General features: G+C 53.3%; 1 protein-coding gene across 5 annotated transcripts in view; it reads right to left on the reverse strand.

Moving 5' to 3' along the window:
• The window catches only part of Nav1 (neuron navigator 1), a 230,739-nt gene that overhangs the window by 70,438 nt on the left and 146,175 nt on the right, over nt 1–14,126 (reverse strand). Inside the window, exon 1 of one of the 5 annotated variants that reach the window (XM_048357257.1) lies at nt 4,610–4,706. The exons of the other annotated variants lie outside the window; for them this stretch is intronic. Coding sequence (XP_048213214.1) covers nt 4,610–4,662 — 53 coding nt within the window. The 5' untranslated portion in view covers nt 4,663–4,706. Of the gene's footprint in view, nt 1–4,609; nt 4,707–14,126 lie in introns of those variants that run through there. 5 annotated transcript variants of the gene reach the window in all.

Below are 14,126 nucleotides of genomic sequence, written 5' to 3' on the forward strand. Positions count from 1 at the left end.
GACAGTCTAAGGATAATTCAATGCTCCGTGAGCTTAACTTGAGACGACACTGACCCCAGGTCCCAAGGGAAGCCAGTGGCCTCTCGAAGGGAGGACAGGATTCCTGGTGGCAGAGGGGCTGACAATTCATGCAGTAACCACCCTGGAGGACTCTGTCTGCGTGACAGAAGAAGCAACAACGATAGCAGACAACACAGAATGTCTCAACAAGGGAAAGCTCCCTTTCTTCCATACTTGAACTCATCACGTTCTTCTGGAAATTTCTCATTTTTGTTTTCCAGGCCCAATGAAAACTGCCACCTCTTCCACAAAGCCGAAGTTCTATGACTACTCCAAGAACGGAGTATGCTTCTACAGTTAAGTGTCCACATGACACGGCATCCGTTAGAGGCTACATTCGGCCTCCTCCAGCAGACTGCCGCCTCCTGCAATTATTCCCTTTCAGATCCGTCATGACTTGAAATGACGTACTGATGAATTTATTACTTTGGCACAATTTGGGTAGGATTTTTTAAAAAATTGTTACGGTAAAGGTGATCACGTGCAAAGGGGTTACTGTTACATAAGTCAGGTAAATGAGTACATTTCTTTTTGGACAGTGTCACCCCTTTCCTCGCGTTCTCCCAGCTATATAACACCCACAAATGTATCACTCTTATCCATCTGTTCTCACTGTAAAACTATGAGCTTCTAAATGTACGGTCTGTGTCTATCTTGCTGCTGAATACTAGACAGTACTAGGCCACTCGGGCCATGTCTTCAACATCCTATTCAGTATAGTATAATATTTCAGCACCCAGCTCTGCACCTGACACCAGAGGTGTTCAATTAGGATTTGAGGAATAAATAAGTGAATGAATGAATACATAAGTATAAGCACTCTAGGGTTCAGCTCTGCTTCTCTAGTACCCTGGATAGTGGATAGCCCAATCATCACAACAGTACAAGTTGAAGGAATGTGGTTGCTTTTTAAGAGAATGATTAAGTCCTCTTAACAAGTGGTCTATATTTGTGTAAATTGCCGTCAAAAATAGGATATATAAATATATCATCCTAATTAGCTTGGATTGAATAGAAATCTAAAGATGGGCAATTAAGACCTTCAGAAAAAAAAACCAAAGATAGATTCTAAGCCAAGAAGCTGTTTAAAGTATTATATTGAAGGCACTCTCGTTAAGAGCGCAGCAAGATGGAAGGGAAAGAGAGCAAGGAGAAAAGGCAACCTAAACAGTTCAGGGGCTCTTGTGGCTGGGATTATGACTTCCACTGGTCATAATTTCCCTTGTAAAGCCATCCTGTTTAAAGTCCTCTGCTCTCCACATTATCTGTCATTACTCTACCCCAGGGAGTGAGACAGGTCAGGGCCTGTGCTCATTTCACAAGAAGAAAACGGAGGCTAGAGACTAAGTAACTAAGTCTGTGAAGTCACAAAGCTCATCGGTAGTAGAGTGAGCTCCACACCAGGCTGTCTGACTTTGAGCTCGGAAACTTCCTGTTACCTACCCATTAGGGCTTGGGGCCAACCCTCCACCTCGCTAAGACCCCCAATGACCCTCAACTTCTGCTGCGTCTGCATTTGGCCTCTGCGTTTGGGGGCTGAGATGGCTGTCAAGGAGAACCGTTCCTGGTAGCACTGTTGCTAGGGCTAGCTCTAGAATCAGACAGAGAGGTGTGAGGACAAATTCATCCTCTGTGACTTTCCATATGTCTACTTCACCCCTCATAATAATGATAAGCTACACCTTACATGGTTGTGGCCAAGATTCAATCACAGAATAACGCCCTTGGCACCGCAGTATTTTAAGCATCAAGGTATAGTGAGTAAAGGTGACTGTCAGATGCTCACACAGGCGCTAGCTCTCGGAGCTCTCCTAGTCAAGAAGCATCCTGCTTTGGTGTCTCCTTCCTTCCCATGCTTTCTGAGCAAAGGCAGCGCCTCTGAAGGAAGAGGTTAAGGCAGAAAGTGTGGTTTGCCTGTGGTGTGCATGCCTCGTCCCATAAAACCCTGTAAGGAGAAGCCACGGGCTGGCTTGGCTGTCCCCAGGCATCTGTCCTCTCCCAGAGGCTGAGTCAGTGCCAAGCTGAAGCCTTCTGCTCCAGGGACTCTCTCTCCAGATTGAGTAACACAAATGGGAGTAGTCAGGCCTCATCCCTACCGATGGATCCCCAGGCTCTCCCTGAGAGTCCGGGCCAGGAAGGAGGCGCGGGAGGGTGGAGGAGGTTGAATGAAGCCTGGACTCCAGTTTCTTGCTTGGAAGACAGAGGAGGGAAGGGGTTCCCTGGATAGAACACAAGGTTTGAGATGCTCAGGAATGGAGCTTGGGGATGGAACCGTCCACACAGAGGTGCTAACCCCAGGCACTGGGGGGTAGGGGGAAGCAACTGCCCAGGGGCAGGGAGGCCGGGGGCTGACAGCAGCTCGCTCATCAAAAGCTGCTCCAAGAGACAGTTGAGGGCCAATTAAGTCATTCACCTCATCTTGCTCACATCCCCCGGAGCTGAAGGGGAGTGGCTCTTTGATCACCGCGCCCCCCCCCCCACTCCACCCTCCCAATCCAACTGGCCTTAGTCAAACATCCTTCCCAGGAAAGGTTTCAAGCTGCCTCCAGAGCAAAGGCTGGGGCTGGACTCCCCCTCCATGGTCTGGAGCCAAGCTAGTTAAATCCCGCCATTGAAGTGTGGCAGTTGGAGGACTGACCGGTACTTTTACAACATCCCCTCCCTGCTGGCATTCCCAAGGGCGCTCAGCCGGCAGCTGTGGGGCAACTCCGAGGCTGGGAAGAAAAGAAATGAAAAGCAACCCTAGGCCAGCCCCATCCCAGCAGGCAGCAGCTGCACAGGTGTAAGGGGTCGGGCCCCCCACTTCAGCTAGGGCCAGCAGGCCCGCCCAGGCACACCTGCCCGGAAAACTCTTCCCGGTGGTGAGGGGGGTGGGGAGGAACACTCCACAGTGGTGGCCCCGTGACAAGGCAGTAGGCTAGTGCAGCAAAAGCTGGCTCCCCGGGGGCAGGGTGGTTCCCCAGGAGTGGGGTGGGGTGGGGCTGAAGGAGGGAGCCGGGAGAATAGTCATGCAAATGAAACCATGATTGGGGGTGGGGGGGGGCTAGAAAAGCCAGCAGCTTAGGGAGAATGACTCCAAGAAGAGCAGGGGAGCCTGGGGGGGGGGGGGGAGGGAGTACTGTCACAACTTTTGGGGATGAATGTGAATAGAACCAGCGTGCATCCCGGCTGGGTGGTAATTACACAATTTTGTCTGGGCACACTCCTCCGTGTGGATCTTAAGTACTCGATGAGGTTTAGAGGTGATGAGTTACTCCTTCCTCCCTTTACCTTCTTGAACTGTTGTTGCACAATTCAGTCCAAGATCTCACCTAAGAGTCCCTAAGGGGTCCCCAACGCTTTTCATGATAACCCCTCACCAGTTACCTGAACCATCCTTTCACCTTCCAAAGGGAGAGCTGGAAGGCTGAGAAGTTGGGGAGCAGCAGGAGTCTGCCACCCCCCCCCCTTTCAGGTCCTGCAGGGCAGGGAAGGGTAGAATCCTCTTCCCAGACCTGGCCCAGTTCTTTGCTCCTACTCTAGTTTTTGGGTTCAGAGTTGCACTTGGGGCTCCCTCCAAGAAAGCTGCAGCATGTCATAAAGTCTGAGTCTGGGATACTGGGGCTGAAGAGGCTGTGTGAGGTTTGAGGTGGGCCTGGCCGTAGCACCAGACACACACGGTGGTCTTCGGTTCCACCTGGATCTCCAGCTTCTCCAGTTAGCCTGGACTGCCAGAGGAGGGTGGAGGCGAATGGTTGAGACGAGAGCCTAAGGGCAGAACCTCCCAGAAAAGTCCCAGCCAGGCGGCCTGGAATTTGCTAATCCACCCTTGGAAGTTCTGCTTTCCAAGTGGCTCAGAGGGCAACCCTGGGCTGGCCGGTGGCGGCTCACTTCCCCTTTCTGAAGGAGCCTTACAGGAAGAAGGGTCTGCTCTCCCCGACCCTGACGTGTCTCCCCAAATCGCTGCTCTCAGATTTGCACCCCTCTTCAGGGAGAGGCAGCCCCAGCCCGGGGACGCAGGATTGGGTGACTTGCTGGGGGCCGTAAACCCCCATCCTTGACCACCCATCACCTCCTTTCGCCTCGGGAAAAGCCCCAGGGCTTCTACACTAAGGCAGAACCTGGGCTGGTGGGCAGGAGGGGCAGGGGCTGCGGGCCCCTCGCCAAGCCCGGGTCGGGTCCCCAGGACCCCAACCGCCCCCCCCCGCCCTCTCCCCGGGGGCCACGGTGAAGTTCAATCAAGTTCTGCCATTGTCTCGGCCGGTCCAGGGCTGGGGTGGGGGTGGGGGTCAAAGCCCCTCTCTACCCACCCCCCTGTGCCCCCCCACCATCCACACTCCCGACCCCCAGAGCCCCCCACCCCCCCACCCCGGGCCAATGCAGGGAGCCTGCGGGCCGGCGCTCCACCCTCCCGGCTAAGACCCTCCTTCCTGCGGACCCCACACCCCCCGCCCCGGGGGCTGCAGCTGCGAAGCACCCGGGGGTGCAGGGCTGGGTGGGGGTGGGGGTGGGGGTCCCGCGATCGCGACCCCGGCTCCGCGGGCTGCGGCCCGGCGCGGGGCGCGCTTACCTGCGGGGGAAATTCGCGGTCCTCCCCGCCCTGGGCAGGGGCAGATGGAGCATCTTCCCGGGCGCAGGCGGCCGTCGGCCGAGGGGGGGCTCGCGGAGGCCCGCCCGTGTGGTGGTGCCCGGTCGGGGACGGACGCCCGCCGAGGTGCCGGCCGCCGGCCACGCGGAGGCCGAGCCCGAACCCGCCGGCCCCCGCCCCCTTTTCTCCCCGCAGCCGGGCTCGTACTCACGGCTCGGGCTGCGCTTAAAGCGACAGCGCCCCATTTCCCCGGCGCTGACTTCTGTCCCCGGACCCGGCGGTGCAAGCGGTGAGCGGGCTCTTTAACGCCCAGAGCAGGTAGACAAAGAGCCGCCGCGGCCAGGGCCGCAGCCACCACGGGTCCCCGTGGCCCCGGGAGCCTCCCCCCCACCCCCCCCACCCCCGGGAGTGCCGGGGGGCCCCGGGGGCCGCGACCTCCACCAGAGCCGCCTCCCGGTTAACCCGCGGCGTGCCAGCGGCGCTCCCCCCGACCCCCGCGCGCGAGCCCCCCGGCTCCCCCCGGCTCCCCCCCGGCGCAGTCGGAAGGGGGCGTGAGCCGCGGGCACTTCCAGGGCTCCACGGCCGGGAGCCCAGGGTAGAGGTGGTTCACGGTGGCAGGGGCCTGGGAAGCACCCGGCCTCCTCCGGGTCCCCCCCCTTCTAGGTTGCTGGGAAATCAGTCAGAGCTGGAGCCACACTAGGTCCGTCCCACAAGATCCATCTCTGGAGGTGAGGGGGTGGGGGGGAGGTCGGAGGCTGGCTGGGCTCGGGGCTGTAGGTTGCAGGAGGAGGGTGGGGGGGCGGATGCAGTGATCTCTCCCGAGCTTCACCTGCATGGAGCAGACCACACTGAGGGGGGGAGCCGTGGAAAGCAGGGGAGGGGGAGGGAAGCCAGACACAGCACACAAGGCAGCCTGGCATGCATGCAGGCCCGCATCCTGGACGCCTGGGCAGGTAGTTAAGGATCCCAGACGTGCAAATGTTTATCATCATGGGTTGTAAAAAAAAAAAAAAAAAAAAAATCCTGGGACCCCACTGGCAGGGCGCTCCCACTGGGCTCCTTAGGGTCTCTTTCTCTTACGGTCCTAAGGAGAGTTGCACCAGAGCTGGGCAGCTTTCTTTCCCTATCTGTGCTCTCAGAAGGGCTACGCGCCTATGGTTTCCCTCCCAATGTGAACTGGGCAAGCTGGGAAGGCTGTCTTGTAGAAATGGATAGATTTAAACTGCAGTTTCTTTATGTTTTTCTTTTTTTTCTTCTGGAGGGGAGTGGATGAGCATTGAAGGTTGAGGGTATAGGGCTGGAATCCCAGGCCTCCTGCCTGCCAGACAAGCACACTACAGAGTTGGGCTACATCCCAGTCCTAAACTGCAGTTTCTTTAAGCAGCAAAAACAATAGCAATTATTTCTTCTCAGAGCCACCCCACCCCCAATACTGAAATCAGATGAGCCACAGAGCAATCACTGTCTCTGGTGTTCGGGCAGCATGGTGTAATGGGGCTACACGTGTTCTTTTAGGGCTCATGTGGCATCAGCTTTTGCTTTCTGGGCCTCAGTTTACGCAAACATTAAAGGAGAGCAGTCTGGAGGTCTGGATGGATTCTGACTGCTAAGGACAGCTTGTGGCCTAATGCCTATGGCCTCAGTCCTGAGCTGCTCAGTGGCACTGACCTGGCAGGGGCCACAGGCACACAAGAAGCATGACATGTTTGTCCTGTCATGTACACCAAATGCATGTGCAGACCTTCTATAGATGCAGGTCGATGTTCCCCACCCTTTCTGAAGGTAGACCAGAGATTCAAGAGTAGCAACCTCCGCAGAGGGACCTCAGTCTCAAGGCCCCCCAACAGTCTGGAGTGGAGTAAAGGTGGGTACCCAAGTTTTACAAATACGAATTGGGGTCAAAAGAGAGTAAAAGGCTGCAGTAAGCCAGGTGCCCGTGGCTCATGTCTGTCATCCTAGCTACTCAGTAGGCTGAGATCTGAGGATTTCAGTTCAAAGCCAGCCCAGACAGGAAAGTCTTAAGTACCAGCTTAGAGCACAAAAAGCAAAGGGACAGTACCCAGGCTCTGAGTTCAAGCGCCAGTACTGGCGTGCGTGCATGCACACACACACACACGCGCGCGCACAGCAGTGATCTCAACATCACTCTGTCAGACAGACAGCCACTTAGTGTGGGGCAAGATTTTGATTCCATTTGCCCGGTTCTGAGTGGCTTCTGTGGTACAACACAGGAAAGCTGCGCCTGCTTCCAAGCCAACCCACACTGAGGGAATCAGAGCAAGACAAGGGGTTCTCTCTAGCATTTCCCCCCCATCTCAATACAGGGTAGTGTCCATTGACCAAGCTCCTGTCCTGGCTCTCTTGTCCTGATATTGTCCCCAGCTACCAGCCTCAGCACTACCCTTCAGGAAGCATGAGTACAATTCGTCCTCTAGGGAGCCCGTCCCTGGAGCTGGCCTGGGTCATCTGGGGAATAGCTTACAGGGTTGTGTGTAAGGGATTCTCATTAGCCCCAGCCAGCGTGAATCCCATGTAAAATGACTATGTCAGCCAAAGGAATGTCATCAGTAGGGGCTATTCTACAGATGCAGCTGTAGGTTTTCCATAAGGTTTCCCCCTTTGTGGTTTTCTGGGCTGAGCTGGAAGGAGGGAGATGGGCAGCTGGAGGCTAAGTAGTTTACTTGGAAGGGCAAGGGTCTCAGGAAGGGAACTGAGCTGTCTTTGAACATTCCTTCACAGCTTCCCAGTAGCCCACATGGCCCTAGCTGTCTCCCTCATACCTGGCAGCCTATCAGTCCTCCAGTCTACCCTCCCCTCCCCTCCTCCTCTGCTTCACCCCACACAGGGACTAGGAGCCCAAGCAAACAAGTCTCTCAGCCAGTGGCTCAGCTCCAGGGAGGGCCCTCGGCTTTACCAGGCTCTGCTGAGAGGATTCAGGCCTGGACCATCCCTCCGCCCCTACCTCCTTGGGATGGATTCTGAGCTACCAGAACCCAGGAGAATCAAAGGCCCGCGTGCCCCTCTTGCTTCTCCGATGGGAGAAATGAGTCTCCTGGTGTGCCCATCTTCCTACTCCTCGGCAGAGGCTGGAATGGGCTTTTACAGGAGAAGGGGCAGGGTCCCGGAGGCTTTGCTACTTTAATAAATAGCATGCAAATTAGCACCTGCTATTTTCAGCTCCCAGGTCGAGGCACTTTGGGTAATTGGACAGCAGCACTAAAGAAGAATGCTGTCTGGGGGCTTCTGTCAAGTCAGGCAAACACAGCCTCCCCTTGTCAACAGGCCCACTGCTGCCCTTGAAGAGGGCCTGACCTTGTCCATCACTGGAGTGTGGCAAGGGGAGGTGACATGGTGGCCTAGAGGTGACTCTGAGCTCTTCTTTCTGGGCTGGAGGGAGTAGGAGACAGCTGAACACCCATGCGGAGGGGCAAAGGCACCTGCTGAAACAGAGCTGGGAGTCAGGCACTCTTCCAGAAAGAAAAGCCAGCCAAAGAAGGAGAGAGGAAAAAGGCCTATCTATCTCAGATAGACCTCCTCTGTGCTCTGTTGGAACGTCCCTTCAAAGAGCTCTTGGGAGCAAGGGGCTCATTTGTCTCTCCTGCCAACAGCAGCAGAGTGACTCTTTACAAGAGGGAAACTGAGGCATGGAAAGGCCAGGAGATGTCTAAAGCCGAGGGCAGATCCTAATAAATATCCAAGTGGTCCCTCAGCTGAGTTCTGAGAGGGGGTAATTTCCCTTTCACTCCCAACCCTGAAGGATCTTTGGGACTCTTGCCGGCTCAGGTCCAAGGTCTTCCTGGCCAAAGTCCCATTTTCAACAGAGCTGTCTAAAAATAAAGGTTGTGGGCTGCTTCCCGACAATGATCTCAAAGGCTGGTGGGGTTGGCTAGCATGGAGCAAGAAAAAGAAGACAAGGCATAGTTCTGTGTGCTCTAGTCCCAGCACCATCTGCGTAGAGAGTTCAGGGTTCCAATGTCACCTGTCTGGAGTCTGACCATACACCAGGCTTTCAGTCTAAGAGGTGAGTGAGCAGACTAGGTCCCACGAAAGGCACTCACCACTCTGTCTCATTTTCAGGCTGGGTAACCCCTCAAATGGAAGAGCCCCAACCTCTCCACATGTCTTGGGCTGAGCTGATAACATCTTGGCAGATGTAGGCATAGACTGGAGTGATAAGAGAAAGAATCAAACCAGACAATGAGGCAAGGAAAAGGGACAGATTTGAGGTTTGCCTGACCATCTTCCTATCCCAGCTTTCAAACACCTGCTCTGATCTCCCAGCTCCCCACCGAATCCTCGAGGAAGTTTGAGGGAATCGTCTCTTGTAATCTTGACAGAAATACCTAGAAAAATCATTTCCAGCATCTGTGTAGCAGAAGTTTTCAAAGCACTGTCCCATTTATGATTGTATTCTACTCATAAACAACCTATTCATCTAAAGCAGGCAGCTCTTACGAGTATTTGCTTTAGATCATTCATAGCCAGAAGGACTCAAAGAGCCTAAAGTAGTCCGGCCACAGGTATGGAGATCGTGAAGGTCACATTGGGTCAGAGATTGCCAGTGGATTTCTTGACCACACTGGCTATCTGGCTGTGATAAGGAGGAGATAGCACAGGGCCTCTTGGGGGCCAGGAAGCTTGGAAAGGAGGCCCCTGCAGCAGTCTAAGGTAAGAATAGGCAGTGGTTCACACCAAGCTTAGAAGTGGAGGTGTGGAAGAGAGGAGAGGGGAGGGTGGTGCTTGAGTCTTCCAGAGCTCTTGGCATGAGCCTGCTGAGCTTCCTTCCACAACTATCGACCCAGCAAGCCTGATGCCTCTCTCTGCCCAGAAACGTGTAGCCCTTTCTGGAAGAGGAGCAAGAGAGCCTGATAAGAGAATCCAAAACAATCAGAGCAGAATCAGACTTCAGAGATCACCTAATTCAACCCCTCCACTCATGGATAAGAAGACAAGGCCTAGCATGGGCAAGGGATATATATACTCAAGACCCTTCAACTTGCCCCAAGATTCCTGTTCCGCAGTATCGCTTCTTAACAATTCCCTCCCTGGGGCCAATTCCAGGGCTCAGACTCAAATGGTTTGCAAGGATGGCCAACGGGACAGTCTGAATTGGGGGTATCCGGAGTCAACAGATGTGTAGTAGACTATTCCAAAGCCAGCCCTGATCCCAGCTGAGATTTCTCTGGGGTGGCAAATTAGCCAGCTGGAGGAAGGGGCCCTGCTCCCGGCTGTGTTACTACTCAACAAATATTTATATAACCTTTGAGGAGCCCTGGCTTTCCCACCACCCCAGCAGTTGGGTCCTAGAGTGAGCTCCCATCCTCGGAAGCTTAGCTATCCCTGAGAGCCAGGGACAGAGGATGCTGGGAGAGGGAGAGGAAAAGAAGATACCAGAGGGTATCCCTGAGCCTTCCAGAGGGGTCTATCAGTTACCAGTGTGTGCATGTGTGCGTATCTGTGTGCATTCTGCAGTATCCTCTCTCCTCCCCACCGCCACTCCTAAGCCTGGTGTGAACCACCACCGCCATCTCTTCTTACCTAGAGTCCTTCCCACGCTTCCTGGTTCCCCTGACACGCCTGTGGTTTCTTCTCCTCATCACAGCCAGCCAGCCCTTTCAGAAGCCCGGCGGGTTCTATCACCCCTCTCTCAAAAGTCCTCTGGTAAGTCTCAGTACCCATCGTGACATGCCTGGCCTCTTGGCTACCCCTGGCCTCTTTTCTGAACCTTTCCATTACTTGTTTTAGGCTCGACTGACCTCCCTGTAGTTCTCTGAACATATGCTCATTTTTGCCTCTGGCCTTTGCACATGTTCTCTGTGTGCCAGACAGCTCCATCTTCAAAGAAATCTTTCCTGACCACCCCCAGCCATCATTCTTTGCCCCTTACCAGGCCTGGTTTTTCATTACGACACACAACACCAACTAAACTATAACATTTCTTATGTCATTATTTGTTTGCTTATTTTCCATTTACTGCTTATTGTAAATGGAAGGACAACGTGTGGGTTTTGTTCTGCAGAATGTATGGTGTCTAGCATATATGGTGCACTGAATATAAGAACAAGTATCACAGGGTAGATGTTAGAGACTTTCGGACAATGAAACTGAAGTGCAAAGAGGCTAGGGAACACCCAAGGTGGATAGACAGTGAATGGCAAACAGAAAATTAAATCCAGGTCAACCAGGCCCTCTGCCACTCTGCCTCGGAAGAACAGGAAGCTGACCAGGGTGACTGGTGGAGACACGGAGACTAGCAACAGCTGCCTCCCGGGGACCTTGTAAGGGAGCTCTCTGCCCAGAGAATCCAGAGAATGGAGGACGTCTGGGGAAGGTTCACTCGAGTTCAGGCCCAGAGCAGTTGGTCTGGAGCCCTGCTTTCCAAGCTTGTTGTGGCTTGGAAAAGGGCAGTGACAGCCAGATTAACTGTGTTCCTCACCTTCGAATAACACTGGCAGAGTGTCAGCAGTCCTGGGATTCCTGCTGCTACAAGTCTCACCACTCCGGTCTGTCCACATGGCCACACGTGTAGATAGTGTCGCTCCTTGTCATCAAAACTCAGTGGCTGGGACAGAAGCCAGAGTGGAAGGAGAGGAAGAAGCCCGAGAGGTTGATAAAGGTAGTCAAGAACAAGAGGGTCTGGGGAAGGGGAAAGAAGAGGATGAGCAGTGGGAAGAAAGGGTGAGGATTTTTGTGATTTGTCCCTGTCTCCAGGCTGACAAAGCTTCACAAGAGAGAAGAGGCAGAGCACAAGACTTTGAGCAGGAGCTGGCCAAGGGAGGCGTGGGGGGCACTGGGGTGACTCCCTGATTGGCTCTAAGTCAGGTCCCAGGCTGAGCACACCCCTTCTGGGAAGTCCCTCCACCTCTCTGGCAGTGTTCCTGTCTGGCTGCCCTCTGCTCATCAAGGGCACACACTCTCATCTGATCTTGTACACACATGCGCACATAGACACAGATGCACACACATACACACAACCTCTTTGTATCTAGTGACCTTTCACATATATGTGCTTGGATGGTTCTCGGTGTCTGCTCTCATCCTATGCCTCAATCTTGGCTCTACCTATGGTACATGCTCCCAAGTCAGCCCCTGTGACCCTGTCCTGCGTATGCAGTGAGTGTGATTCTATCTTTGAGGTAGCTTGGCCATACACTTTGGGCCTCTCTGAGTCTGATGCCTGCCTACCTTCAAATCCAAACTTTCACATCTGCCTGCATTTGGTTCACTGTCTTCCTGATAGACAGGCAAGAACAATTCTATCTGCAGCCTCTTTGGGGCAGCCTCCTACAAGCTCAGTGGCTAAGTTCCCTGCTTAGCCCACTGGCCTCTCTTCAGTGGCAGTGAATGGTCTTTTACTGCCTGGCCAGAGACATCTGATCACCCAGAGGCCGGAGCTGGTCCCTCAGGAACATCCTGGGCCAGCCCAGCCTTTGAGCTGCAATCAAACAAGGACGTGTATTCATAGAGGCTTATGTCTTTTCTTCTGCCGTTGGCCCAGGGCTCCTAACTGTGGCCACTCTGTGACTCCCCAAAGTAAGGAAGATGGGAAGGTCACTTAAGGGCATTCCAACAACAGAGGGTCTCAAACAAGGATCCCTTGGCTAAACAACAGCACAGCTTGAGACGCTCAGCAGAGAGAAGACAGGATATCTGTCCTTGGCAATCTCCTGGTCCAGGGAAGGCTGTTCAGTATGCTTTCAGGCTTGGGGGATATGAGTACACACAGCAAGGCAGCGGTATGCCAGGACAAGCTCCAGGCATGAGAATCAGAGGTCCGGGGTTCTGTTCTGACGTAGCCCCTTTCAAATTCAGTAATTCTACAACCCTGCTGAGCTGAGTTCCAATTTCCTTGCTTGTAAATCGGGAGAGAGGGGTAGGAGAGAATATCTAATTCATGTTGTTGTTAAGATTAAATAAGATAATGTCATGTTGCTGTTTTGTAAACCATATGTGCTTTACAATTGTTACAGAATCATAAAATCACCAGTTACTGCAGTACAAATTATGCCCACAAGTTCCAGGACAACCCCGAGATAGACAGCAGGCATAACCAATGGGAAGGATTAGGGAAGGCTCCCTGGATCCCTGGGGGGAGAGGCTTTGCCAAAGCTGAGTGGGTGACCAGGCTCTACCACCTAGGCAGGAAAAGTCTAATTCCACAGATGGCCTTTATAGCTTCAGATTTCTAGAAGCCAATATGAGAAGGAGGGAGAGAAACATCTGCTGAGCATCCATTGTATGCCGAGTCTTTACGCACAGTATATTGTTACCAAATAACAACCACCTTAGTTCTCTTTCCATTTAGAATACATAGCCTTCCTGAAGCCTTGCAGAGGACACCTAACCAACCTATCCCACTCCTACACTGTGCTCTCCGGTAACACCAACCTGAGTGGAATTCCTGGGCACTGCATAAGCCCAGCCAGCTTATCACACAACATATGTGTTGTAAAGCAAAGGAGGAGGCCAACAGTTGAAGAGGACAGGTAACTGGTGGGCAATGGACAGGTAGGACTGGTGAGGAAAAGCCAAGCCCATCTCCACAGCTTCCTCAGCTCCTACCCACCCTGACTGTCAATGGAGCTGCAAGTCACCCTGCTCAGAGAGAATTCTAGCATGTAGGTTACTAGGACACCCAGAGGCGGGGCCGTGTTGCTATGGCAACTAGAGGACCTCCATCAGCCCCTCTGGAATATATGGCTTACTCCAGGTTTCAACTGATAGTGCGTGAGACGTATGCTAACTATACAGCCTGCAGAGGACTGTCGATTATGATGTTTGAAGAATTAAGGGGTGTTCCGAGAAGTTACCCCTTCCATCCTATCAGCCCCAGGAATCAGACTCCCGACCTTGCTTCCCACCTTCCCTCTTGATGTGGTGTTGGGTCCCACTCAGCCTCAATGGGCTGACCCTGCAGCTTTCAGCTAATGATGAGTGGAAATTGGAAGGTAACTTCTCAAGATTTCCTGCCCTTGGGGCACTGTGAGATCTGTTTCCCCCTCACCTCTCCACTAAAGCGTCCATAGCAGCAACCTGTCCATACCTTCCTCCTCCATTCCGTCCCTCCCTCCCCACCCCCCACCTCCTCACCAGTGCTTTCCGAGCTTCCCCCTCAAGTAAGTCACAAGCACTCAGACCCATGTCTTAAGGTCTGCTTCTGGGGGTACCCAATTGCTCTGGTTTCCATGTGTCCATTAAAAATGGGGGTCACTGGAAATTTATTTCCCAAATATGACAGTGTTGAATTTTATTTTTTCCAATCTGAGGGCTTGAATTCAGGGCCTGGCACTTGTTCCACTAGCTTAGCTGGATCTCTACTAGTTGAGCCAAACCTCCAGTCTGGGTTTTTGCTCATTATTTTGGAAATGAAGTCTCCAGGACTTTTTTTTTTTTCCGTCTGGACTAGCCTCAAACCATGGTCCTCTAGATCTTAGCCTCCTGCAGAGCTAGGATTATAGGCATGAGCACCTAAATGAGCCACTGGACTTTTAAAAGGAAA

This window comes from Perognathus longimembris, chromosome 11 (assembly GCF_023159225.1).
Source record: "Perognathus longimembris pacificus isolate PPM17 chromosome 11, ASM2315922v1, whole genome shotgun sequence".
NCBI classification, from domain to species: domain Eukaryota; kingdom Metazoa; phylum Chordata; class Mammalia; order Rodentia; family Heteromyidae; genus Perognathus; species Perognathus longimembris.